This window comes from Zalophus californianus, chromosome 15, assembly GCF_009762305.2.
Source record: "Zalophus californianus isolate mZalCal1 chromosome 15, mZalCal1.pri.v2, whole genome shotgun sequence".
Taxonomy (NCBI): Eukaryota; Metazoa; Chordata; class Mammalia; order Carnivora; family Otariidae; genus Zalophus; species Zalophus californianus.
In genome coordinates, this window is record NC_045609.1 from 57,116,989 (window position 1) to 57,144,732 (window position 27,744).

General features: G+C 41.3%; 1 protein-coding gene across 6 annotated transcripts in view; it reads right to left on the bottom strand.

Moving 5' to 3' along the window:
• The window catches only part of ARHGAP19 (Rho GTPase activating protein 19), a 59,651-nt gene extending 39,323 nt beyond the window's left edge, over nucleotides 1–20,328 (bottom strand). For 3 of the 6 annotated variants that reach the window (XM_027584182.2, XM_027583291.2, XM_027581780.2), the window contains exon 1: nucleotides 20,009–20,328. In XM_027584182.2, coding sequence (XP_027439983.1) covers nucleotides 20,009–20,064 — 56 coding nt within the window. In that variant the 5' untranslated portion in view covers nucleotides 20,065–20,328. The other 3 variants (XM_027585722.2, XM_027585007.2, XM_027582426.2) reach the window with 3 other exon arrangements.
• Between the last annotated feature and the right edge of the window lie 7,416 nt (nucleotides 20,329–27,744).

The following is a 27,744-nucleotide window of genomic DNA, read 5'->3' on the forward strand; positions in this document are numbered from 1 at the left end:
ATGAACATGTATTCTCAAGCCAAAAACTCATTAAAGAAAGAGATCTAAAACTGCTTACCGACTTGACCTTTTTATACACAAGGAAAGGTTATTTTCCCTGTAAAGGTACAGATGATTATAAGGCAATTAAAATCAAAAGCAAGTGTATCCTAAACCATTGACAAAACCTCTTTTTTTTTAGTGTCACCTTATTTTAGTTAAGAAAGATGAGTCAATATAAAACTACTGTTTATAATCACCGCCAATGAGAAATCACTACTCTGAGCCAGAAAAATCATGAAATGTGTTAGCACTTCAGAGTCTTATAATTTACTGAGTCTGAACTATCATTTTATGGACTTCACATCCCTTTTAATTCTGAAAAACAGATTTCAGATCAAATTAGTTCTAACATATAAATATGCATAAATAGCATCCATTACCTTCCTGAAGTAGAAACACAACAGACATATAACCTTCAGATCTTTATTTTATTAATATCCAGAGCAATATTCGGTTAAGATTCTAAAACTTCCATCACAGATGACCCTCCAGCACTAAACTGGATCAAATACAAAAGTGAGAAAGGAGCTAGAAGCACAAAGCCCTAGCTTCTCAGTAGAGTCCTCCCTACCTGGCCATCACCCCCAAGTCTGCCCCCACCTAAATAAGTAGAACAGGTAGAAGAATAAGTAAGTTCAAGGCTCCCTCTACCTATTCACAAAGAATACCAGAAAAAGTTCCCTTGGAAGTCCTAACCCACAGGTAATAGGCAATCTCAGTTTCTTTTCTCCTTCTACTTTGTCTCCTTTCTTCCCATGATCATTCACTCTTGTTTTGCCCCATCTGAATGTCTTTAGTTTTTTACTTCTCTTTTTTCACTTTTTCTGAGTGGAGCATCTATTTGGTAAGACAGGATGCAAGAGAGAGAAATTATTAAAAAAGAAGTAAAATGGGGTGCCTGGGTGGCTCAGATGGTTAAGCGTCTGCCTTCGGCTCAGGTCATGATCCCAGGGTCCTGGGATCAAGTCCCGCATCGGGCTCCTTGCTCAGCAGGGAGTCTGCTTCTCCCTCTCCCTCTGCCTCTCCCCCTGCTTGTTCTCTCTCTCTCTCTCTCGCAAATGAATAAATAAAATCTTTAAAAAAAAAAAAACAAAAATAAATAAATAAAAAAGAAGTAAAATGGAAGATGGGAGACGGAAAAGATAGAGTGGATTACATTTTTTAATTACCCCCATACCACATAGGCTGCTAATCCCTTTCCACAGAATACACAATACCACAATATAAAGCCGAGAATATCAAGGAACATGATTAAGAACTTTAAGAAATTTCTAGGGCTAAAGAAAAGAATATTACATTTAAGCAAAACAACTTCCTACTCTACAGTATCTTATTTTAAAACAAAGTCTAAGTTTGCTCAAGGTTCAAGAAAAAAAATTTAATTTCTTACATAAGTGCTGAAAGCTTCTGATGAGGCATTGGTAAATCGAAGAGACAGGGAAAAAAGCTTTCTCCTTGTTTGTTGTGACAAAGGAACCCTCCTTTCCCTGCCCTATCCCAGCCTACACAAATTCCAGACATGTGAGAGGACACAAGGACACATTATGGGGCCTGAAAGGCAGTACTCATCAGGACTCTAAGCACTCATTTGCAAGTAGGAACAAAACAGAAATAAACTGGACCAGTTCATTGTATTTGCCAACATGGACAAAACAATCATATAATATAAGAGCATAAGGACAAGTACTTTTATGTATGGAGGAAAGGATGATCCCTACCTCACATCATACATAAAAAATAGAAAAAAGATCAAAATATGAAAAGCCAAATTTTAAACAGTTTAGAAAAGAATAACGAATAATAACGGAGGCAGAGGAAATGTGTCTTAAACAAGGCATAAAAAGCATAATCCACAAAGAAAAGACTGATACATTTAACTACATTAAAATTTTAAATGTGTGTACAACAAATGACATTATGAACAAAGTTCTTTAAAAATGAAGTCAAGGGCGCCTGGGTGGCTCAGTTGGTTAAGTGACTGCCTTTGGCTCGGGTCATGATCCTGGAGTTCCAGGATCAAGTCCCGCATCGGGCTCCCTGCTCAGCAGAGAGTCTGCTTCTCCCTCTGACCCTCCCCCCTCTCATGCTCTCTCTATCTCATTCCCTCTCTCAAATAAATAAATAAAATCTTTAAAAAATAAAAAATAAATAAATAAATTTAAAAAATGAAGTCAAAATGCCTCTGGAGAGAGGAACTGGATGAAAGAACAGGAGTGGGAGAAAAACTTTTCACTGTATGTTCTTTTGTATTTTCTGGATTTTTGATTCATGTGAACATACTACCCATTCACAATAAATACATAAATAGATTTAAAACCTTAAATTAGAAAGACATAAACTGGAAAAAAAAATTTGTCATGCATATAAAAGGATTAGTATTCAGAATTTATCAATCTAAAATTTTATGTCTAAAATTTAGAAGAAAAATACAAAGAAAATTAGACAAAAGATATGATCAAATAATTCATAAAGGAGGGGCCCTAAGCGACTAACACAAAAGGAAAAGAATCTCAACTTTAAGTTACAAGGGTAGGGGTACCTGGGCGGCTCAGGAGGTTAAGCCTCTGACTCTTGATTTCAGTTCAGGTCATGATCTCAGGGTTGTGAGACTGAGCCCTGCAATGGGCTCCATCCTGGGCATGGAAGCCTGCTTAAGATTCTCTCTCTCCCTCTGCCTTTGCCCGCCCCCCATTCATGCAAGCACGCACACTCTCTTTCTCTCTCTCTCTCTAAAAAAGAAAAAAAAGTTACAAGGGTAAGCAAACTGAAGAATGGTATCTTTCCCCATCCATCATTTTGGCAAAAACTATCAGATTCAGGCAATATCTTTTTATTCTAGTTTGCTAAGGGTTATCATGAGTCAGTGCTTAATTTTATCTATTTTTGTGCATCTATTGATGATATGATTTTTCTCCTTTATTTTGTTAATGCGGTGAATGACACTGATTAATGTTAAACCAACCTTGTATTTCTAGAATGTTGTTATATTATCATTTTTATATATTGCTAAATTTGGTTTGCTAATAGTCTGGGTTTCTCCATATACATTCCTAAGTGAGACTGTCGTGGAATTGCTTTCTGAAAGTAGAGAGTTCCTATGAAATCTTTCATAAGCTAAAATGGCACTAAATAAAGAAGCAATTACCATTAACTTATATGGAAAATTTTTTTAGCATCCCCAGACCCCAAAATTAGCCCCTCTTAGCCTTTTTTGGTCCCTTAGGACCTATTTTCCTGGTGGATGCATAGAGTAAATCAAGATAAAGCACAGATGCCCACAGACACAGTTCCAACCTAGGACAGCTTGCTGCTGAGATGCTGAGTATAGTTCTCGGGGAAGGAGCTTGGTGGGGCCACTCTTGTTGATCAGGGTCTGAGCTGCCTCTATAATGGCTCACTGGAAAACAAATGCTAAATGCTATTTTCACTTTTTGTCTTGTTTTGTAAAAGTGGAAATTCTCTTTGGGTTTCTTTCAGTTAGTGAAAACAGGCACTAATGTAGGTCCCTCCTAAAAGCAAAGAGGCCTAACACAAACGTTCAAAAAGCAGGGGAGGGCGCCTGGGTGGCTCAGTCGTTAAGCGTCTGCCTTCGGCTCAGGTCATGATCCCAGGGTCCTGGGATCGAGCCCCGCATCAGGCTCCCTGCTCAGAGGGAAGCCTGCTTCTCCCTCTCCCACTCCCCCTGCTTGTGTTCCCTCTCTCGCTGCCTCTCTCTGTCAAATAAATAAATAAAATCTTTAAAAAAAAAAAAAGCAGGGGATACCTGTACAGTAGCCCAACACCCCCTTCCACAGTTTCACTTTCTGGGGTCCACAAGCAGATAATCCCCCTCTTGACCTACCATCAGAAGATCAACAATAGCCTAACAACTATCAAAAATGCCTACATCATTCACCTCACTTCATCTGATGACATAGGCATTTTATCATCTCACATGATCACAAGAAGGGTATTAGCACAAAAGCTATTTTGAGAGAAAGACCACATTCACCTAACTTTCATTATATTATTGTTCTATTTTATAATTATTTATTGCTCCCTTTTATCTAGTTAGGAAATAAAGAGATTTCTATTATACCTAGTTATTAGATAAGAGACCTCTATTAATCTCTTAATGTGCCTAATTTATAAATTCAACTTTATCATAGCTGTGTATGTATAGGAAAAAAGGATATATGGGGTCAGTACTATCCACAGGTTCAGACATCCATAGGGGGCAGTCTTGGAACATAAAACCCCACGGATAGAGGGGGACTACTATATTGTCTTCATTAGGTTTTATATCAAGGTTGTGCTGGCCTTATAAAATTATTTGGGGAATAGGTCTTATTTTTCTACTTTCTGAAAAGGTTTATGTGAGATTTGTGCTATTTCCTCTTTAAATGCTTGCTCAAGGGACGCCTGGGTGGCTCAGTCGGTTAAGCATCTGCCTTCGGCTCAGGTCATGACCCCAGGGTCTTGGGATCGAGTCCCACATCGGGCTCCTTGCTTGGCAGGGACCCTGCTTCTCCCTCTGCCTGCCACTCCCCCTGCTTGTACTCTCACTCTCTCTCTCTAGCAAATAAATAAATAAGATCTTTAAAAAAATAAAAAATAAAAAAATAAATGCTTGCTCAATTTGGCTGATGAAGCCATCTAAACCTAGAGTTTTCTTTGTGAGGTTTTTAATTATATATTCAACTTATGTTACAGGACTATCCAAATTTTCTATTGCTTCTTATATTAATTTTGGTGAGTTGGACATTTCTAGGAATTTATCTATTTCATATAAATTTTCAAACTTTATTGGCATAAACTTGTTTATAATATTCTCAGGAAAATTTTTTTTTAATTTTATTTATTCATGAGAGAGAGAGCACATGCAGGTAAGAAAGATCACAAGCAGGTGGAGGAGCAGAGGGAGAGGGAGAAGCAGGCTCCCTGTTGAGCAGGGAACCTGACACAGGGCTCGATCCTAGGACCCTGGGATCACGACCTGAGCCGAAGACAGATGCTTAACCGACTGAGCCACCCAGGCACCTCTCACTATGGAACTTTGTAGTTCTTAAGAGGAACCATTAAAAAGTTCCTAAGAGGGGTGACTGGGTGGCTCAGTCGGTTAAGCGTCTGCCTTCGGCTCAGGTCATGACCCCAGTATGTCTTCAGCTCGGGATCCTGGGATGGAGCCTCAAGTAGGGCTCCCTGCTCAGCGGGGAGCCTGCTTCTCCCTCTCCCTCTGCCTGCCACTCCCCCTGCTTGTGCTCTCTCTGTCAAATAAATAAATAAATAAATAATCTTTAAAAAGAAAAAAGTTATGTCCTCCTCTTTGTTCCTGACGTTGATAATTTATGTTTTCTCTTTTTTAATTCATGAATCTTATTAGAAGTTTATCAATTTTATTAGCTTTGTCAAAGTTCCTGCTTTTGTTTTTGCTGAATCCCTCTATTACATGTTTGCTGTTTATTTCATTAATTTCTGCTCTTATCTTTATTACTTCCTTTCTTTACTGGATTCAGGATAAAGGTGGTGCTGCAAATCAGTGGGGAATGAATGACCTTTTCACTAAGTGGTGCTGGAACACTTGGATATCTACAGAGGGGAAAAGTGAAAATTGATATCTATCTCACACTATACACAAAGATCATCAATTCCAGGTAAGCAGCATATCTAAAGGTGAACAGCAGAATGATAAACCTACTAGAAGGCAATATAGAAAAATACACTTTTGAACTGAGGCTGGGGAGATTTTTTAAATAACTTTAAAATAACACATTAAAAAGATTAACACACTTGAGTTCATTAAAATAAGAACTTGTGCTTATCGGGCGCCTGGGTGGCTCAGTTGGTTAAGCGACTGCCTTCAGCTCAGGTCATGATCCTGGAGTCCCGGGATAGAGTCCCACGTCGGGCTCCCTGCTGAGCAGGGAGTCTGCTTCTCCCTCTGAACCTCTTCCCTCTCATGCTCTCTATCCCATTCTCTCTCTCTCAAATAAATAAATAAAATCTTAAAAAAAAAAAGAACTTGTGCTTATCAAAAGACATCCTTAAGAAAGCCACAGAGTAGGAAAATATATCTGTAATATATAGCAAAAAAAAAAAAAGGGGGGGGCTCACCTGAATATACTAAGAATTCCTACTAATCATTAAGAAAAAACAAACAACCCAACAGAAAAACAGGCATGAGGGGTGCCTGGGCGGCTCAGTCTTTGAGTGCCTGCCTTCGGCTCAGGTCATGATCCCAGAGTCCTGGGATCGAGCCCCACATCGGGCTCCCTGCTCCACAGGGAGCCTGCTTCTCCCTCTCCAACTCCCCCTGCTTCTGTTCCCTCTCTCGTTGTGTCTCTCTCTGTCAAATAAATAAATAAAATCTTTAAAAGAAAAGAAAAACAGGCATGAAATTTCAATAAAATCTCATAAGAAAAGAGTAGCCAAGGGGCACCTGGGTGACTCAGTAGGTTAAGCATCCAATTCTTGGTTTAGACTCAGGCCATGATCTCAGGGTCAGCATGGAGTCGGCTTAAGAATTCTCTCTCCCTCTGCCCCTCCACCAGCTAGCAAGTGTGCACCACACTCTCTCACTTTATCCCTCTCAAATAAATAAATAAACAAAATCTTTATAAAGAAAAAGTACCAAATACCCAATATATTCATGAAGGAAAAAAAACTGCTTAATATCATTAGATATCAAGGAAATCCAAGTTTTAAAACAATGACATACTATTATCCAACAGAATGACTAAAATTAAAGAGAATGACAATACCAAGGTTTAGAGAAACTAACAGTAACTCTTTTATATTGAAAGCAGGGCTATAAATTGGTACCACCATTTTGGAAAACTGGTCTTATCTACTAAAGTTGAACAAAAGTATGTCCTATGACCCCATCAATTCTAAAACATGCCTAACATGTGTAGCCACAGGTGCACCAAAAATCACAAACAAGAATGTTCACTGGGGAACCTGGATGGCTCAGTTGGTTAAGCATCTGCCTTCAGCTCAGGTCATGATCTCAGGGTCCTGGGATCAAGCCCTGCATCCGGATCCATGCTCAGTGGAGAAGTCTGCTTCTCCCTCTCCCCCTCCCCCCGCACATGCTCACATGCTCTCTCTTATTCTCAAATAAATAAAATCTTTAAAAAAAAATGTTCACTGAAACACTAATTTCTAAACAGCCAAAACATCCAGCAGAATGATTTTTTAAATTGTGGCATATATAATGGTATATTTTACAGCAACGAAAATGGACAAACTCCAGACATACGCACCATCATGGATGAATCACATATAACGATGAGCAAAAGAAGTCTCACACACACCCACCCACCCACACACTACTTACTAAGTATGCAATGACATTTACATCAAATTTTAAGAATAGACAAAAGCATATTGTTTAGCAATACTTGGCTAAGTGGTAAAACTGTAAAAAGAAGCAAAGATATATTTACCATAAAATCCAGGATAATGGCTACCTTTGGGGGACAGTGATTAAGAGTAGGCAAGAGGGTATGAGGGGAATTTCCATGGTGCTAGCAATATTTTTGTGATAAATCACTGAGCTATGGAAAAAGGGAGATTCATTTGAAGTAAATATGGCAAATGTTAAGGTTTGTTGAAGCTGGGCAATAGGAAAATATTGATTATATTATTCTACATACTTGTATGTAGAATCACATCTTTCAAGACAAAAAAAAAGTAGCTTTGACTTAAATCTTGCTACTACTTGATGTAAATATCATAGAAAATCAAAGTTAATAGTAATGGTTAATTTCCTCATCATAAAAGTTTTTGCATAGATGACCAGAACCAGGAGAATTAGTAGTTAGGTATATAGGCATACAGAGATAGCAAGGACTCTAGTATTTAAATGCATGTATTAGGCAACCATCCCAAAGAAGGGTAAGAGGCAAAGCTTATCAAAAAGGATAATTTGGGGGCACCTGGCTGGCTCAGTCAGTAGAGCATGCAACTCTTGATCTTAGGACCGTGAGCTCAAGCCCCACATTGGGTGTACAGCTTACACTGGAAAAAAAAAAAAAAAAGGAAAAGAAAAGAAAACAATTTTCATTACCTACTCATCATCTGCTGTGATTACTCTTACCACTAGATGGAACTCTACATGTAAGGCGATCAGCTTAGTGAAAGGACTAGAAACAGAATCCACAGCTGAAAAAAATCAATTACAGAATAATGAAATGCAAGTGCTTTTCAGGCATGTTGGACCCATGAATCTGCAAAATTCAAGGCAGTGGGGGGAAAAAAAAAACTTATCCTGCAGATGTATCTTTTGGCTGACTGCTACCAAAACTGCATACCCACAAAACGAAATGTTTCCTCCCTAGTGAATTGCTTAACTTGATTTGTTCTCCAAGAACCACAACCTTGGCAACATCTATCAAAATACGAGCTATATTTAAAGTTGTCTAAATCTGACTTACCACCCTAAGAGAAGTATGTACTCTCTTACTACTTTTTCAACCCTCTGGCTCTGAAACATGGCTTTCATTGTGTTGCTTTCTGGGAGAGCTGTTAGATAAGAATACATATAAATATTAAACAAGAAGTTATTATTCCTCCCTTTTTCTATATATCAAATTTAAACTGGTATCATGAAAGCTGTATATATAGAGAAAGGATAAAACAGGTCCCATGTGCCCAAGCTGCCAGGATTTTTAAGTAACAGAAGCAGTTAAAAGTTGGTAAGTAGTACCACAAGATTTCAGGAAATTATATCCAATTTCTTAGACAAAAATTTTGAAACATTTACATTCTAAGGGCTGCCCTTAGAGTAGCTGTCCAAGGTTTTGTAATTAGGACCTCTTATCTCTAATTTAGACTCCAAAAGTCTGCAAAAGCATATCTGACCCCTATATTTGATCTCAAACTAATTTCAAAGTACTAGAGCAACTTAATCTGAATTAAATTAAACTAGTTAGAAATTAAAGAATTCCTGATTGCTTATCTTCTTAACCTTAACATTTTTTGGACACTTGACCTAAGATTTCGCCCTATGGAATGACAATGCAATGTTCTGTCAAGAAAGCGAATTATACTTCCTCCAAGTATCACTAACACAAATTTATTGACATCTATTTACTTGTCAATTTTTATCCTTTTGGGTTTCACAAGAATTGGTATTAATTCTGTTGCCATCAACCTCTCTCAATTTTTCTCCCTCAGGCAGAATAAGAAGAAAGTTTATTTGTATTAGAAAAACAACATCAAAATTTCCTATTTATTTGGAGAAAGTTCTATAAAATGCTTTGTTGACAATACAGTATCTCTCTTACCATTACCTAAAAGTTGTTTACCACTCAGAAAAGTGTAGTCCAAACTTAAGGAGACTCTTTTCCAACAGACTTTAAATAACATGAGCCTCAGGCAACTAATACACAAAATACTTCTATGTATGATCACATCAGGTTCCAAAAGACTACTTCTAAATCCATTTGTTCCAAAGTCCAGAGTGATCCTATCCAAGAGAGAGACAGCAAGTGCTTTTGCTCTGGCATATGACATTTGTATCTCACACAAGTTCTTAAAAAAGAGCTTCTATTACCCTACTCAATATTTTATGAACCTAATCATAAATCTCTTCATCAACAAGCATAAGAAGGTGAAATTATAGTTACTCATGTGTCATTTAAAATCAAACTAACCACAATCTACTGAGTGCTTTGTAATTTTAAGAAATTCTAAGGTATAGGGACAAGATACTAAGCTAAGTCGCTGGCCTCCGGAAGCTTAAAATTCACTAAGGTTTTATTCTTTTTTTCCCCAACTACCTCTATTTTCAAAAATACAAGTAGCCAACTGCAGGTACGATTAGCACATGAGCACCTAGGAGGCCCAATGAGATGACTCCGAAAATTAGGATGCAAACAATTTTTGTTTTATTGCATTTGCATATGTACACACACACACACACACACACACACACACAAACACACACACGTTAGCCTCTGGAGCATCATTATTTTAAAGAGATCTTAAGGGGGTGCCTGGGTGGCTCAGTCGTTAAACATCTGCCTTCGGCTCAGGTCATGATCCCAGGGTCCTGGGATCGAGTCCCGCATCGGGCTCCCTGCTCAGAGGGAAGCCTGCTTCTCCCTCTCCCCCTGCTTGTGTTCCCTCTCTCGCTGTGTCTCTCTCTCTCTGTCAAATAAATATATAAGATCTTTAAAAATAAATAAATAAATAATAAAGAGATCTTAGGGCAATTGCTAAAAATCCTTTGAAATTGTAAGTGTTTAGTCTTAAGCAACCTCCACTTTGGGAAAACACAATATACTTTCCCATTCATTCTGAATGATACCAACTCTGGAGATGATGTAGTGTTAAAAAGGTGGCATTCTAATATATGAGTTTTGTTTTTTTTTAAGATTTTATTTATTTGAGAGAGTGTGAGAGGGAGAGAGAGAGAGGGAGGGAGCATAAGCTGGGGGGGGGGGGCAGAGGGAGAAGCAGACTCCCTGCTGAGCAGGGAGCCCGACATGGGACTCGATCCAAGGACCCTGGGATCATGACCTGAGCTGAAGGCAGACGCTTAACCGACTGAGCCACCCAGGTGTCCCAATAAGGGGCCTTTTTTATTTTTTTTTTTGGTTGTTTTTTTTTAAGAAACATAAAATGTGTTCTCCACATATTATCAGCAAGCCCTTTTCAAAACATAACCTTAAATAAAGGGGGGTGTACAGGGGGTTACTAAGACAGTGCAGTGGACATCTATTATTTTTGCATCCCCAACATCTATCTTCCCTTTCCTCTGATAACATCACCCCAATTTTCCTTTGGGCAATAACCTCTCCCTGTCTTTCAGTATATGTGGTTTGATGGGTTATTCCTACTCCCTGGGCAGCAAGTGTGAGCACTTGACCCAGGCTTAACTAATCAAAACATTCTACCCTCCTCGCTGACTGAGGCAAAGGCCCATAAAATCAAACCAGGAAAAAAAGACTCAACTCCAAGACTCTTGCTGGATGCTAAGATGGCTAAACCTGTGGAATGCCAGACTGAAGCTGCTGGTGGTCAATTACTGCCATCTTTGGTGAAGAACTTACCTTTTCAAAAAGCAAATACACAGGAAATCAGATCTAAGAAAGTAAGAGGCAGATGCCTAGATTTGAAAATTTCAATACAGATTAAGCCATGCTTGATCTACCCCCTGCACTTTTCAGTTTCTTGAGCCAATCAAATAGCATCTCTTTGCTTAAGCTAATTTAAGTTGCTGTCACATATAACTGAAAGAATCCTAACAAATATAAATGTTAAAAATGTCAGCTGCTAGTGTAAATCCAAGCCCCTCTTTGGTCATTTTGGTTATTCTCTCTCCCTACCTCCTTCTTGGAAAATCTCTGTTCTCTGAGATCAGTTCTTGCTGGGCTCATTATCACCCCTGCCTCCAAAGCCTGCCCCTGTGGCTGTGGCTGGCAGCCTCTACTAGAAAGTCACCCTCTCTTCTCCATATTGTCCTTTTTTAATTTTTGTCTTATCTCCTGTGCTTCTCCCTTCTGTACCATTTTTCCAATGCTTCTCAGTTTTTCATAAGCCAGTCTTAGTTTTCCTGACAGATGTGAACTTCTGTTCAGCCAAATGCACCAATCACAGCACACGGCATGCAGCCTTTGGTTCTTCATCTCAACTCATTTCAGCAATTTTCATTGTTCTACATTATTCAAAAGTTCTTTTTAAAAAATAGCAAAACTCAGGGCGCCTGGGTAGCTCAGTCGTTAAGCGTCTACATTCGGTTCAGGTCATGATCCCAGGGTCCTGGAATCAAGCCCCACATCGGGCTCCCTGCTCAACGGGAAGCCTGCTTCTCCCTCTCCCACTCCCCCTGCTTCTGTTCCCTCTCTCTCTCTGTCTCTCTGTCTGTCAAAAAAATAAAATCTTAAAAAAAATAAAATAGGGCGCCTGGGTGGCTCAGTTGGTTAAGCGACTGCCTTCGGCTCAGGTCATGATCCTGGAGTCCCAGGATCGAGTCCCGCATCGGGCTCCCTGCTCGGCGGGGAACCTGCTTCTCCCTCTGGCCCTCCCTCCTCTCATGTGCTCTCTCTCTCTCTCTCATTCTCACTCTCTCAAAATAAATAAAGAAATCTTTAAAAAATAATAAAATAATTAATTAATTAATTAATTAATAGCTAGCTAGCTAGCAAAACCCTCCGTGCACCTGGGTGGCTAAGTCCGTGTGCCTGGGTGGCTAAGTCCATTAAGCATCTGCCTTCGACTCAGGTTGAGATCTCAGGGTCCTGGGATCAAGCGGCTGGAGCCCAGCTTTGGGCTTCCAGCTCAGCAGGCAGTCAGCTTCTCCCTCTCCCTCTGCCCCTCCCCCTGCTCACGCTCCCGTGCACTGGCACTCTCTCTCAAATAAATAAATAAAATCTTAAAAAAAAAGGCAAAACTTTCAACTGAATGCTGTGTTATACCAAATAACTGACACTGATGTTAAATTTAAATTCAGGATAATAAAGGGTGTTCCAAAAGATTCGGGTACAATAACTAGTCCTAGAACAAGACCAAAAAAATTACTGTACATTAGACCCTGGCAGTAACTCTTTTGAAATTATGTATATTTCAAGATCATTACAAACACCAATTTCTGAAACCTCATATAACTATCAGAAGCTCCAGATAAAAAGATCGGGAAATGTGAAAGTAGCTTGCTCAAAAACCCACACTGCTCTGAGAGAAAAGTACCAATAAACAACACACCCTCTGGGATCTCTGCAAGTCTGAAACTGCCAAGATCAATAAGGTAATACTAATACTTTAAATACCAGCATACCTCAAAAAATAAAATACAGGTAAACAATAGTTATTAGGTTAAACAGAACTTAAGACTCTTGCTCCAGGTTCTTTAATCCAGCAAACAGTCATTCTATTTGCAAAGCATACAGACCTTCACAAACTTACATGCAAGTAACTGTGTCAATGCAAATTTAACCACCAATCACTTTCTTGTCCTGACTTGTTTCTGTCCCTCCTTGTCCATTCAGATCCTACACACTATCTCATACTTGTCTATAAAAGTCTTAGGAAGTGCTGCCGCAAGGGAAGCACAGAACCGGAGGGAGATGATTCTCCATATGTGCCAGTTATGGATTTAATACCTCTCATCCATCCTTGCCTACTCTGCAAAAAATGGAGCTGGAGCCTTTAAGTATATTTCCTTCTCCAGCTGGCACAATGTTGAGTGTTATTAATAAAGAGCACTGGAGAGACACTGCAGGAGGAAGCAGCTTTCCCTTCCTGGTTCCAGGGCGCTCCGCTGGGCAAGCTCCTGCAGTATGCACAGCTCCACCAGCACCCAGCTCCCGCAGCAAGGGCAGCTTCTCCAGTGACAGCCTCCTGCAGTCTCCAGCACTCAGCATTATCCCTAAACCAGTAGCTTCCCTCCAACACACTTCCCTGTGAACAGCTTTCCCCAGTACCCTCAGGGATGGATTTCTAGTAGGTTCTATAAGGCGAATTTCCAACAAATTCTACCACAGCAACTTTTCTGCCATCCATTGTGAGCCATAGCCATGCCTTAAAGGTCTGGATCTCTTCCTTGTACATTCTACCTCAGCCCTAAGGATTATAGTAGATTCTTTTTCTAACCTTTTTTTTTAAGATTTTATCTATTTGTCGGAGAGAGAGAAAGAGAGAGCACAAGCAGGGGGAGTGGCAGGCAGAGCAGGTAAAGGGAGAAGCAGGTTCCCTGCTGAGCAGGAAGCCTGATGTGGGACTCGATCCCAGAACCCCGGGATCATGACCTGAGCTGAAGGCAGACGCTTAACCGACTGAGCCACCCAGGTGGCCCTCCTTTTTTTTAATCACGGTATAATTAGCAAATAAAATTGCAAGATATTTAAAGTGTACAACATGATGAGTTTGATATATATATATATGCTGATTCTGATTATCTACTGTTTGTATAATCTTTAGAGATCTCTCTTACATCTTACTAGCCAATCCCTGTTACTCCAATCCCATTATAGTTAATAATTATTTTTTAAATAATTCTTTGTATTAAACATTCTTTGTTCAAATTACTATATAGTTTCTGTGTCCTAGTTGAACCCTGACTGATACATCAAGTAAAACTAGCAAACCAACAGCACAAAATAGATGGACTCTGGCATTTTTAGAAAAAAAACCTATCCTAAAAGATGGTTAATAAAAGTATAATTAAGAGGGTTCAAGCAAGGTAACCAGAGGGTATCTTCAAGAAGAAAATGATGATCATTGCTGATTAAAAAAAAAAAGAAAAAGCAATAATTTAATCAATTATAGTATGTTCCTCCCAAAGATAAAATGAGACAAGCTGAGGGGCGCCCAGGTGGTTCAGTTCCTTAAGCATCTGCCTTCAGCTCAGGTCATGATCTCAGGGTCCTGGAATCAAGCAGATTGAGCCCCAAGTTGGGCTCCCTGATCATCAGGGAGTCTGCTTCTCCCTCTCCCTCTGCCCCTCCCTCCACCCAGTTCATGTGTTCTCTCTCTCTAATAAATAAATAAAATCTAAAAAAAAAAAAAATGAGGAAAGCTGACATACCTACTTGCATATTCTTCATACAAATTACCAAATTTGCATTTATCAATTGGCTTCTTGTGAGCCTGAATGGAGTCGGTCTCCTCAAACCCATCTAATGGATAAAATAGTGTCTGTACTTATAATAACAACAAAAAGAGACTGCCACTCTCTGATGACCACACAACCAACCAGCAACCTCCATCTTTAACATTTGTTAATTTCACAAACTCTACCAAAGGTTAGAGGCAAAGAAAAGTAAGCCACTTACCAGTTTAAGCAGATTAATTTTAAAGATTTTTTTTTTTTTTACTTATTTTTGCAAAAGAGAAAGCAAGCACAAGCGGGAGGGGGAGGGGGCAGAGAGAGAAGCAGACTCCCCCTGAGCAGGGAGCTGGACCTGGGACTTGATCCCAGGATCCTGGGTTCATGACCTGAGCCAAAGGCAGACGCTTAACCGACTGAGCCACCCAGGCACCCAAATTTTAAAATTCTATTTCTTCTTCCCCTCTCCTTCCACCAAGACTGGCCCTGTCTACAAGTATAATGATCAAAGTCTCTAAGCCAGGTAATTAATAAAAATATAAAATTATTCAGGGCACCTGGGTGGCTCAGTTGGTTAAGCGACTGCCTTCGGCTCAGGTCATGATCCTGGAGTCCCGGGATCGAGTCCCACATCGGGCTCCCTGCTCAGCAGGGAGTCTGCTTCTCCCTCTGACCCTCTTCCCTCTCATGCTCTCTATCTCTCATTCTCTCTCTCAAATAAATAAATAAATAAATCTTTAAAAAATATATATATAAAATTATTCAGATTCAAGAAAGACCAATGAAGAATCTATTCATCATTACCCTTCAGATAGGATTTGAAAGCACAAGTACAAAACGGGATTCAGATATTTTAAATCATGTTTTCCCACTTGTGCATGTGAGAACAGGCAAGTCTTCCTAAGGTCAGTAAAGGTTCCGTCTATCACTTCTCTTGAAGGGCCACACTTCTGTCTTATTAGAGAAAGAACAATATAACAAAAAAGTCCTCAGGAAATTATGTGTTTAATCTTTTTTTTAAAGATTTTATTTATTTGTCAGAGAGAGAGAGAGAGCACAAGCAGGGGGAGTAGCAAACAGAGGGAGAAGCAGGCTTCCGCTGAGCAAGGAGCAAGTCCCCCCAATGCGGGACTCAATCCCAGGAGCCTGGGATCACGACCCGAGCCAAAGGCAGCTGCTCAACTGACTGAACCACCCAGGCATCCCGGAAATTATGTGTTTAGTAACCAATATTCCATATCTAAAGTGTATGTAAATTAGCAGAATGTAAGACCCTTTCTCCATCTATGGGCACCTTCCTAATCCTCCAAAACCATTTCCAAAATGGGATGCAAGCATCCAGTAGTCTGTTCCTAAGCTTCCTGCTGTTCCTAAGCTCTAGGAGCAGGCTCGGGCCCCAAAACTTGGGCACTGCTGGCATAGTAATTACAACTTATGACAAATGACAACTTATGACACATGTTTAGCACTACCACGGCTTGCTTTGTTTCCGTCCAACCCTGTATATTCCCATTTGCTTTTCCTGGTTCACAGCAGGTTTCTTTTTTCCCTGTGAATTCCCATTTGCTTTTCCTGGTTCACAGCAGGTTTCTTTTTTCCCTGTGACTCTTTGTTATCAATTTCCCCTCTTCATCTAATAATAGTTATCACTTTTTTTATATATCTTTTCAATTCAAAAAGTACTGAGCTGTATTTCCCTACTGCCAATTATGTGGGGAGGTGGCTATAACTCCTTCCCTGCTTCAGCCTTTTCTCTCTTTGGACTTTGAGAGTCTTCCAACTATTTTTATATTGCTATTAGTAAAGTGGATAGCTTCTATTTGTAGATTCCCTTTTAGAATTGTCCACTTTAGAGTAACCTGAAGGTATAATTAAAGTTAGTTAAATTTTAAAACATTATTCTACCTGATAAAGACCGGAAATAAAGGGGGAAAGGTGTTTACCATCAACAAGTCAAAACAGAAAATTCTTTACAGGCAGAGCACTTTTTTTGCTTAAGATTTATTTATTTGAGAGAGGGAGAGCACACAAGCAGGAGGTCAGGGAAAAGGAGAATCTCAGGCAGACCCCGCACTGAGCATGGAGCCAGATGCAGGGCTGAATCTCAGGACCCTGAGATCATGACCTAAGCGGAAACCAAGAGTCAGACACGTACACAACTGTGCCACCCAAGCGCCCCCAGAGCAACTTTTTCTTTTTTTTTTTAAAGCTTTATTTTTTTAAAAACATTTATTTATTTGAGAGAGAGAATGAGAGAGAGAGAGAGCACAAGACGGGGGAGGGTCAGAGGGAGAAGCAGACTCCCTGCTAAGCAGGGAGCCTGATGTGGGACTCGATCCTGGGACTCCAGGATCATGACCTGAGCCAAAGGCAGTCGCTTAACCAACTGAGCCACCCAGGCGCCCGCAACTTTTTCTTATTTAGTTCTTTGATTAAAACAATTTAAAGCACTGCTAATTATTAGAAGCAGGCTTAAAATAATGATGAAGAAACAGAAAGCTAGTTCTTAAGCATGATCACATATTCTCCATTCAATGTGCAAATACATACTGATCTGTGAAATCAGACAATTCTTTCCTCTTCTTTATGGAATGAATACAAGGGGCCACACCACCAACAGAACATTAGAAAGATTAATATCTGCAGGGAAAAACTTATATGTATGGTATTTATCACCACAAGGAGTATTTTGTCTTAGATAGGACTATTATTCATTCAGTATTGACCATCTACACAAAGCTAAGCATTGGGAATATGTAATAAAAATATACATGTGTCCTGCCCTCTGTAAAAAATTACAGAAACCCAAATTCTTTTATGATATGAAATTAATAAAAGTTTCAAATTCAGATAAGATTCTGTGACTACCTGTTGATCACATAATTAATACTAGCACTTAAAATTTAAATTCAATTGGCAACATCCTTGAAAGGAATTCAAACTACTCCTGCTATAGAATAATGTTTTGTCTTCAGCTTCTCATCACAATTCAAGATTTTAGAGCAGGATGAGAGATGAGCTGATTGAATTTATCAATCCCCTCTACAGTTTCCAGGCAAAAATGATCAATCATTTATAGGCACTTCTGGGAGTGAAAAACTCTTCCCTATAAGATATTAACACATTCAGGGCGCCTGGGTGGCTCAGTTGGTTGAGTGACTGCCTTCGGCTCAGGTCATGATCCTGGAATCCCTGGATTGAGTCCCGCATCGGGCTCCCTGCTCGGCAGGGAGTCTGCTTTGCCCTCTGACCCTCCCCTCTCATGTGCTCTCTATCAAATAAATAAATAAAATCTTAAAAAAAAAGATATTAACACATTCAAACATGTCTATCTCAGCTAGGGAACGAATCCAGTGCCCACTCATAAATCCAGCTTCCCAAGACTTGGAATCTCCCATTCAATACAAACGGCACCAAGTGACACCAAACCAAAAGGTTTACACTTTACACTGAGACGATGTAAATAAACGCACTCTACTAAATTCTAATGTATATGTGTAATCAGTTAAGACATGTAAAGTCTCAAGACTGTGGCAAGACCACCTGGAAATTCTTTCTGGGAAAAGCTACATTTTGGTGTGCCTGTAAAAATTATGATTTCCTAAACTGCAGATCCCTCTGATTTGTTCTTTAGTTCTACCATGAAAAAGAAAATCTATCACGTACTGAATGGTTATTACCTGCTAGGCTCAGTGCTAAGCACTAAAAAGACTGTCTAATTTAATCCCGACATTCTCTGGAGTAGACATCATTATGTCCATTTGTAGGTAAAGAAATTGAAGCAAAGAGAGGTTTAAAAATTGGCCTGAGTATTTTATTCTTTTTGGTGCTATTGTAAATGAAATTGTTTTCCTAATTTCCTTTTCAGATAGCTCATTGTTAGTATATAGAAATGCAACTGATTTTTGTATGTTGATTTCATATCTTGCAACTTTACTAAGTTTATTAGTTCTGTTAGTCTTTAGGGTTTTCTATATATAAGATCATGTTGTCTGCAAACAGGAACAATTTAAGTTCTTCCTTTCCAATTCTGAAGCCTTTTTAATCCCTTTTCTTGCCTAACTGCTCTGGCTAGGACTATTTGCCTTAGTCCTTATCACCTCACACCTGTCAGGATGGCTATCATCAAAAACAAAAGCAAAAGGCAACAAGTGTTGGTGAGGATGTAGAGAAACTGGAACCTCTGTACACTGTTGATGGGAATGCGGCAAGTGCTATAGAAAATAGTAAGGAGGTTCCTCAAAAATTTCAAAATAGAATTACTGTATGATCTAGCAATCCTGCTTCTGTGTATTCATCCAAAAGTACTGAAATCAGGATCTCGAAGAATTACTAGTACTCTCATGTTCACAGAGGCACAATTAATAATCACCAAGATTATTAATGTCCATGGACAGATGAATGGAATATTACTCAGCTTTTTTTTTCTTTTAAGATTTTATTTATGTATTTGACAGAGAGAGAGATCACAAGTAGGCAGACAGGCCGGCAGAGGGCGAGGGAGAAGCAGGCTCCCCGCTGAGCACAGAGCCCGATGCGGGGCTGGCTCCCAGGACGCCGGGATCATGACCTGAGCCGAAGGCAGACGCTTAACCTACTGAGCCACCCAGGCGCCCCTATTACTCAGCTTTTAAAAGAAAATTCTACAATAGGCGACATGGATGAAGCTTACTAACATTATGCTAAGGGAAACAAGCCAGTTACAGGAAGACAAATGATTTCACTTACATATATGAGGTATCCACTGATAGGAGATTATCTAAAATAGTCAAAATCATAGAACGAAAGAGTGAAATGCTGGTTGCCATGGGCCAGGAAAGGGGGAATGGGTAGTTACTAATTAATAGGCATGAAGTTGTAGTTAAGCAAGATGAGTAAGCTCTTGAGATAATGCTGTACAACATTGTACCTATAGTCAACAATACTGTGTTGCACACTTAAAAATTTGCTAAGAGGGTAGGCCTCATGTTAAGTATTCTAAACCACAATAAAAAATTTTTTTTTAATTGGCCCAAGAACTCAAACCCATTTCTAACGGACACTCCCTTGCACCGACTTTAACACAATAAACTGCCTCGAAGCAGATTAGAAGGTACTAACAGAGCTCTCTCCCAGCACTGTGTGACGTTAGGGAATTCGCTTAACAGCTCTGGACTTGAGTCTCCTCACCACCAAAATGAGTCTCAGCGTAAAGGCAACCCGTCGGTCTGCAGCCACGGCGACGGGCCGACCTCGCACCAATCAGCGGGACCAAGCGGAGGTCAAGATGGATCTCAGCTCCTGAGCCAGACCGCAGGCGTGAAAGGGCGAAACGCCGTAGGAGGAAAGAACAAAGCCTGGCCGCGCTGGGTCACTATGACCCAAAGGAAAAGCGTCAGTACGACCAGCCCACGGCCTCGTTTCCTAGGCAGCTGGACCAAGAACTCGGCTCACCTCGGGCGGGAATCACGGGCTGGCACCTCCCCTACACTCTGCGCCTCAGTCGCCATCTTAGTCAGCAAACTTCTTTCACCGCCCCCATCTCCGGTCCCGCCTCCACGCCTTTGGATTGGCTAAGGTGTTTCCCCCTCTTCCGTGTGATTGTATGACTAAACAACTTCATGATCTTATTGGTCTATTCAAATAGCTAACGGTTATTGGTCGCCCCCAGCCCAGGCGGAAAAGGGTTGGGGAGAAGACCCAGCCTTGAGGCCTGCTGGGAGTTGTAGTTTCTTGTTTTGATGAACCTTTCCGATTTCACCCACTTTTTAAGGTTCTGGTCAGAAATCCCCAGCCTACGCTCAAATTAAGTCCGGATGTGAAATCTAAGAATTGCAGAACCGCCGAATTTGAAATTGACTTTAAGAACAACTCTCTAAATACAAGATTCGTTTTCTGTCTTGACACAGAGATACCTAGAAGAGTAGGTACAGCGCGACAATCAAAAAGTACTTGACTAGGGGCGCCTGGGTGGCTCAGTCGTTAGGCGTCTGCCTTCGGCTCAGTTCATGATCCCAGGGTCCTGGGGTGGAGAACCGCATCGGGCTCCCTGCTCCGCGGGAGGCCTGCTTCTCCCTCCCCCACTCCCCCTGCTTGTGTTCCCTCTCTCTCTGTGTCAAATAAATAAATAAAATCTTTAAAAAAAAAAAAAAGTACTTGACTAGTACATGTCGTTGCAGCCAGCTTTCTTCAGACAGCCACACAAGCATAGCGGTGGGTCACTTCTGCTTCTTTCTACTCGCTCCCTTCCGGCTACCCAGAGAACCCACAGGCTTTGCCTCTCTGGTCTGAAACAAGGAACCAAAATCTCCATAACTTTGTCCCTGAATGCTCAGTGATAGAAATAATCATAATTATGCTTGCCCTCCCTGATTCATGATCTTCTGGTAAGGATTAACAGAGGCAACAGATGTGAGAACATTGTAAACTTAAACCATTAAGGTTTTTTCTGTACTATTTTACCATGCTGGATTTTTCTAGGGATATTTTTCCTGTGGTTCCTTCTGACATGCTTTCACCCAAGGTTCTACCAGCATTCTCCTCCACTAAGCTCTACCGACCTGTGTTTCAGTTTCTCAACAAACTCTTCCCTGCCTCAAGCCTTTGCACTTGCTTTTTCTGGCCGGCCCATTTTCCCTTTGTTATTGGTCAGATCTCAGCTTAAAGGTCACTGGTTGGGATGGCTTCCATGGTTCCCACTGTATAAATCAGTTTGCTTACTACGCTTTCACAGAGCACTCTGCACTCACCCTTCATAACTCTTATACAACTTAAAATTTATAGTTGTTTGTGTGACTATGTATTTTATGTAAGGGTTCCCAACTAGACTTCCTACCACACATGGGCAGAGACGACATCTTATTTTGCTCCCCATGGCTTCTGGCACATACCGACCTTTCAATAAATAGTTTTTGAACAAATGAATAAATAAGTCCTCAGATATGATCCAAAATAAAAGTTGAATCACATGTTCTAATAGGTTATTTCAATCGACGAATTCATATTAAAAATTTGATTAAAGTGTCAAAATAAAATTGCTTTATTTTATGTTTATTCTGTGTTTTATGTTTAACAGATTGTCTTTACTGAGTAAATACATGAAAAGAAACACAAAATTCAACAAACATGTACCAGTGAAATTATTCATTGAACGCAAGACCGCCTTGGAAAATCCAGGCTGCATATTTGGTAAATATACAAAGCAAGGAATACAAGGCTCAAATTCTGCAAAGGATTTCTCCAAAGTATGAACAAGTTTTTGTCCCAGCCCCCTGATACCCAGCATCAACTGACTGACTGATTGGATTAACTTGATGCTTTCACACAGAAGAAATGTTCAAAACTTTAAAGTATTACTGCTACAACCAAGTAGAACACCATACAACACTGTTTTCTGATTTATCTGTTTGGATGACATTTTTATAAAAAGTTCTTAATGTTTGGAGCAATGCAGCCCAGTATTAAGAGCAGTAAGCCTACTTTCAAATCCTAGCTCCATTACTTGTAACTGTGTGACCAACAACTTACTTAACTTTCTGATTCCTTTTCCTCCTCTGTAAAATGAGGATAATAATTCTCCCAGAGCAGGGGTGCCTGGGTGGCTCAGTCGTTAAGCGTCTGCCTTCGGCTCAGGTCATGATTCCGGGGTCCTGGGATCAAGCCCCGCATTGGGCTCCCTGCTCCGCGGGAAACCTGCTTCTCCCTTTCCCATTCCCCCTGCTTGTGTTCCCTCTCTCGCTGTCTCTCTCTGTCAAATAAATAAATAAAATCTTTAAAAAAAATAAAATAAAATAAAAAAGTCCTCCCCAGCCAGCAAGCCTGCCCTGTTTCTGCAAGGGTGTCCTGGCTCCCCTGAAATCATCGAGGTACTGATTGCCAGCCTAGTGATAAGCATGGCCGTCCAGCAGGTATTCATGAAAAGTTCAGAAAGTCATCTTGTTTCCAACAGTCTGGCTGAACAAAAGGTCACAGGAAAGTGGCCCCAGCCCTCAAGGAGTTACAGCCTCAGGGAGATAAAACGAACACACATAAGTCACATACAATGGAAGGCAGATTAGAATTACCAAGGACGAAATATTAAAGCAGAGAAAAGACTCCTAGGAATTCAGAAATATGGAGAAGGGAAGAAGGCCAGGGCTCCAAAGGATGGTTTAAGATCCAGGGCATGGATTTGAGTCTGCCACAAATGTCATTGCACAGCCATCTATCTACCCCCAACGAACTTCAAACACCTTTTTATATTGTTTAATTATACAAATAACACATGAAGATGTTTCCCTTGTAAAAAAAATTTTTAAATAATACAGATAAAATCTCCCTTGTCAACCATCCCTATGTTCTATTTTTTTTTTAAAGATTTTATTTATTTATTTGAGAGAGAGAGAGAATGAGAGATAGAAAGCACGAGAGGGAAGAGGGTCAGAGGGAGAAGCAGACTCCCTGCTGAGCAGGAAGCCCGATGCAGGACTCGATCCCGGGACTCCAGGATCATGACCTGAGCCGAAGGCAGTCGCTTAACCAACTGAGCCACCCAGGCGCCCAACCATCCCTATGTTCTAGTCCCTCCTCCAAGAAAATACCACTTTCAGTTTAATATGTGTCCTTCCAGATCTTTTTCTATTACAGTACATTCATTCAAAAAATATTTATTAGGGCACCTGGGTGGCTCAGTCGTCAAGCGTCTGCCTCCGTCTCAGGTCATGGTCCCAGGGTCCTGGGATCGAGCCCCGCATCAGGCTCCCTGCTCAGGGGGAAGCCTGCTTCTCCCTCTCCCACTCCCCCTGCTTGTGTTTCCTCTCTCGCTGTGTCTCTCTCTCTCTCTCTGTCAAATAAATAAATAAAATCTTTAAAATATATATATTTATTGAATGCCTACTAAGCACTCTTCTAGGCCTGGAAATATAGTTGTGAACAAAGCAAAGTTCTTCTCTTGAGGCATTTCTTTCCTTTTCTTTTTTTCCAGTTAATCTTTTTTTTTTTTAGTAATCTCTATGCCCATCATGGGGCTTGAATTCATGACCCCCAGATCAAGAGTCATATGCTCTACCAACTGAGCCAGCCAGGTGCCCCTTAATTTTTAGATAAATTGTGATATATTGTACCTATTATCTTTATAGGTGCATCTTGGAGGTCTATGTCAGTACACAGAGATCTGCCATTACCCTTTTGAACTGTAGTGTAGTATTCCACCTTACAGATGCTCCCCAGTTTATTTAAACTACTTCCTCCAGACATAAAATAGGTTTATGTCAATCTGGATTGCAAGCACTGGAAACAGACTTTGGCTAACAGAACAGAAACTGGATTTGTTGGAAGGATACTAGGGTGAAGAGGTGGCAGGAAAGAAGGGGGCTGAGGAGCCAAAAACCCAGCCAAGGTCACACCGTTCAGTGCCACTTGCCCCAGCACAGCCACCCCTCCACTGATTTCCCATATCCTTGGGTCTCTGCATCACTCCATGGAGAGGAAGAGTCAGGGGTGAGAACATCTGATTGGCTGGACCACGGTCACCTGCCTCCCCTCTTCTGCCTGGAGGAGAGCCCTATCCCCCACCAAAGTTCTTCCAGTGGGGAATTACCCACAAAGGGTGAAAAAATTAAAGGACAAATGTGTGCTACAAATCATTCCCAATTTCTTGCTTCCTGGGACACCTGTTTATTGTGGGCTGGGGCAAAGCTTAACCATTCAGTCTCCTTCAGACACACCAAGGACTAACCTACATTATTCGATATGCCAAAAAAAAAAAAAAAAAAAAACTACCTTCAGCTTTCCTGTGGAATCCCCTTCAAGACTGGCCACAGGATGAGTGGAGGAGGGAACTCAATGAGGTGGAGAGAAAAGGAACCCATTCTGTGCAGCTAAAAACGACCCAGGTCAGGGCCGGAACCCCTGCAGGAGAACTATGGAGGTCATTTTCCCTAGCCAGGATAACAAGCTGGGAAACAGTCAGGTCACGGGCAAAAGGCTGGCGGAGAGAAACACTGGAAGCACACTCAGTCACGGAGCGTTTGTAACTGGGATTCACCATCTGTCAGACCCTGAGCTCTGCGTTGCGCACTGAGCCATGAATCCTACCTCCGAAAGCTCACACTGGTCCTGGGGGGCAAGGGCACCGGGTTGCCTGGGCCTCAAGAGAGGCAAGGAACACACTTTCTGAAAGCCTGAAAGTACGGCAAGCAGCCAGGCCTGGCACAGGGGCTGGAGCTGAAGGAGGCCTGGGGGGTCCTGAGTCTTGCAGGGTGAGTTGAAAGTCCTGAACACTGGCCAAATCATTTTGAATTGGAATCTGTCTGGCCCTCTAATCAAAAACACCCAGAGGGCGCCTGGGTGGTTCAGTTGGTTAAGCGACTGCCTTCGGCTCAGGTCATGATCCTGGAGTCCCGGGATCCAGTCCCACATCGGGCTCCCTGCTCAGCTTCTCCCTCTGACCCTCTTCCCTCTCGTGCTCTCTATCTCTCATTCTCTCTCTCTCAAATAAATAAATAAAATCTTTAAAAAAAACACCCAGACCTCAGGTCAGGAGGCCCCAGGTGCTGATGGTAAGTTTCAAAGCAGTAACATATATGTGACGTTCAGGAATGGGCAGGTACATCATGAACTCACTGTGTGGGGTGTTATCTCCACAGTCATGTGAGCTGAGGCCTGGATGGATCCTTTTTTCTGCCACTATAACCCATTCTCATGGAGATTGTTTTGGTATGGAAAGAAACTTTGCACATAAAGTCTCTATGGCTATTAGGAGGCAGGGTGAAGGTCAGAAAAGGCTCCAAGCCTTCCCCTACCTATTTGTTCTCTAGACAGGAGCCTTCAGAGTCAGCTTCCAAGATTCACCCATTCAAAATCAGAAAGTAAAGGAAATTGTCCTTCAGCTCCCTGTAGACCTGTACGGTCATCCCCACCCAAATGATCCATCTTCTTTCAAGGATGTAGGAAAAGAAAATTGTCTTGCTCATTCATTCATTCATTCATTCATTCACACTTCAGTGTGAATTAAACCCAAGGGTACTTCTTTTGGCACATGTGAATGTAAAGGACCACTTCTTTGTTTTTTTTTTAAAGATTTTATTTATTTATTTGACAGAGAGAGCGAGAGAGCGAGAGAGGGAACACAAGCAGGGGGAGTGGGAGAGGGAGAAGCCAGCTTCCCGCTGAGCAGGGAGCCGGATGTGGGGCTCCATCGCAGGACCCTGGGATCATGACCCGAGCCGAAGGCAGACGCTTAACGACTGAGCCACCCAGGTGCCCTGTAAAGGACCACTTCTAATTGTGAAATAAAAGGCTTGTTGCCCCAGTTAAAATAACTTCACACAGTCATTTGGATTAGGAAACATGAAACCTTCTGGGGACTCAGTTGTGTCTCAGATTACCATTGCTGCATTTCTAGATTTGTTTATAGATTGTTTGATTAGTTTTGGCTTATCCCACTAGACTGTAAGTTCTGTGAGTTAAGGACTATATTTAGTTTTGCTTATCCAACTATGTGTTGAATGAATAAAGGATCAAATGAATCAGTTAAATGAAGGAAGTAATAAATGAAACAATGAGGTTACTCGGGCCTTATGGAAAAACTACATCCTGCCAATACTGGATGTAGGTTTTTGTTTTGATGTACCCAGCATCTCTTAAGGGGTCCTCTGCTTCCCTATCTCAGTCCATGAGTTTTGGCTATGACTGACCCTATCTCTGGTTATAGAGATGGGCAAAGAACTCAGGCCTAGCCAATCAGAGGACTCTAACCTCTATACTCAAGGGTCTTGCAGTCTAGACCAGCCCAAGTAACTCCTGAAATGAGGAATGCTATGCGAGCCCCATTGAGGGAACTGAATGGGATGGGAGAGCAGAGGGCAGAGGACCCACCACCTACTGCGGAGAGCAGAGACAGCTTCATGAAGGAGCTTCATGGACTGAGTAAGACTTAGATGGTTGGGGATTTGGGAGAAGGCATTATCTGCACAAAGAACCGGACCAAACATGGGAGACAGGAACATACAAGGAGTGTTTGGAAGTTGTCAAGGGCCCAGTCTGACAGTAGCAAAGGGCTTCTGTGGGGGTGGAGGACAAGAGAAGGTTGGATCAGGGCCAGGTCTCTGAGAGTTCTGGATACCGTGTTAAGGAGCTGAGGGTTTTCCTAGGGAGCCAATGTGGACATATGCAGGGGGGCGTGGTGGGTAACCTGAGCAGGGTTGGGCATTAGGAAGTTGATCTCCCAGCAGAGTGGATTAAAGGGAAAGAGGCTAGGGTACAGACACAGGTTGCATGAGCTCAGCCAAAGAAACACGAAAGACGTCGGCAGTGGGACCAGAAATAGGGCATGACTACTGGCATCGGCACTGAAGGCCTTGGGGAATAAGAAGGCAGAGTTAAAAGATCAGATTGTAGAGCCTGGGTAACAGCATGTGGATAGTGGTTTGAGAAGGACAGGTTTTGGCATCATCCAAAACTGAGTTTGAATACTGGTTCTGGCACGGGTAGTCTATATGATCTTGGGCAAGTTTTCTTATCTGTGGGCCTTGGTTTCCTTATCCATAAAGAGGATAAAACCAAACTCAGGGGCGCCTGGGTGGCTCAGTTGTTAAGCAGCTGCCTTCGGCTCAGGTCATGATCCCAGGGTCCTGGGATCGAGCCCTACATCAGGCTCCCCGCTCAGTGGGAGGCCTGCTTCTCCCTCTCCCACTCCCCCTGCTTGTGTTCCTTCTCTCGGTGTGTCTCTCTCTGTCAAATAAATAAATAAAATCTTAAAAAAAAAAAAAAAGATGGAGACTTCTACATAAAAAAAAATAATAATAATAATAAAATAAAACCAAACTCAGAGGTTATTGGAAGACTAAAGGAAATAATATCTGTAAAGCACTTTTCGGTTTAGCTAATAGGTATGAAGTTTCTTTTGGGGGGTGATACAAATGTTCTTAAGTTAGATTATGGTGATGGCTGCATAACTCTGCAAATATACTAAAAGATGCTGAACTGTACAATTGAAATGGGTGAATTTTATGGTTTATAAATTAGGTCTCAATAAAACTGTTAAAAAGAATAATCAGTATGCGGTAGCTGCTGTTATGATCTGTTTCAGCTCCTGATCTGAGTGCTCCTCATAGGTCTGCCTGACTGGAATTGCTCTCCAAACCACCTCTGCATATTTTCTTGTTGTTGTTGTTGTTTTAGAGAGGGCAAGGGGGGGGGGGTGCAGAGGG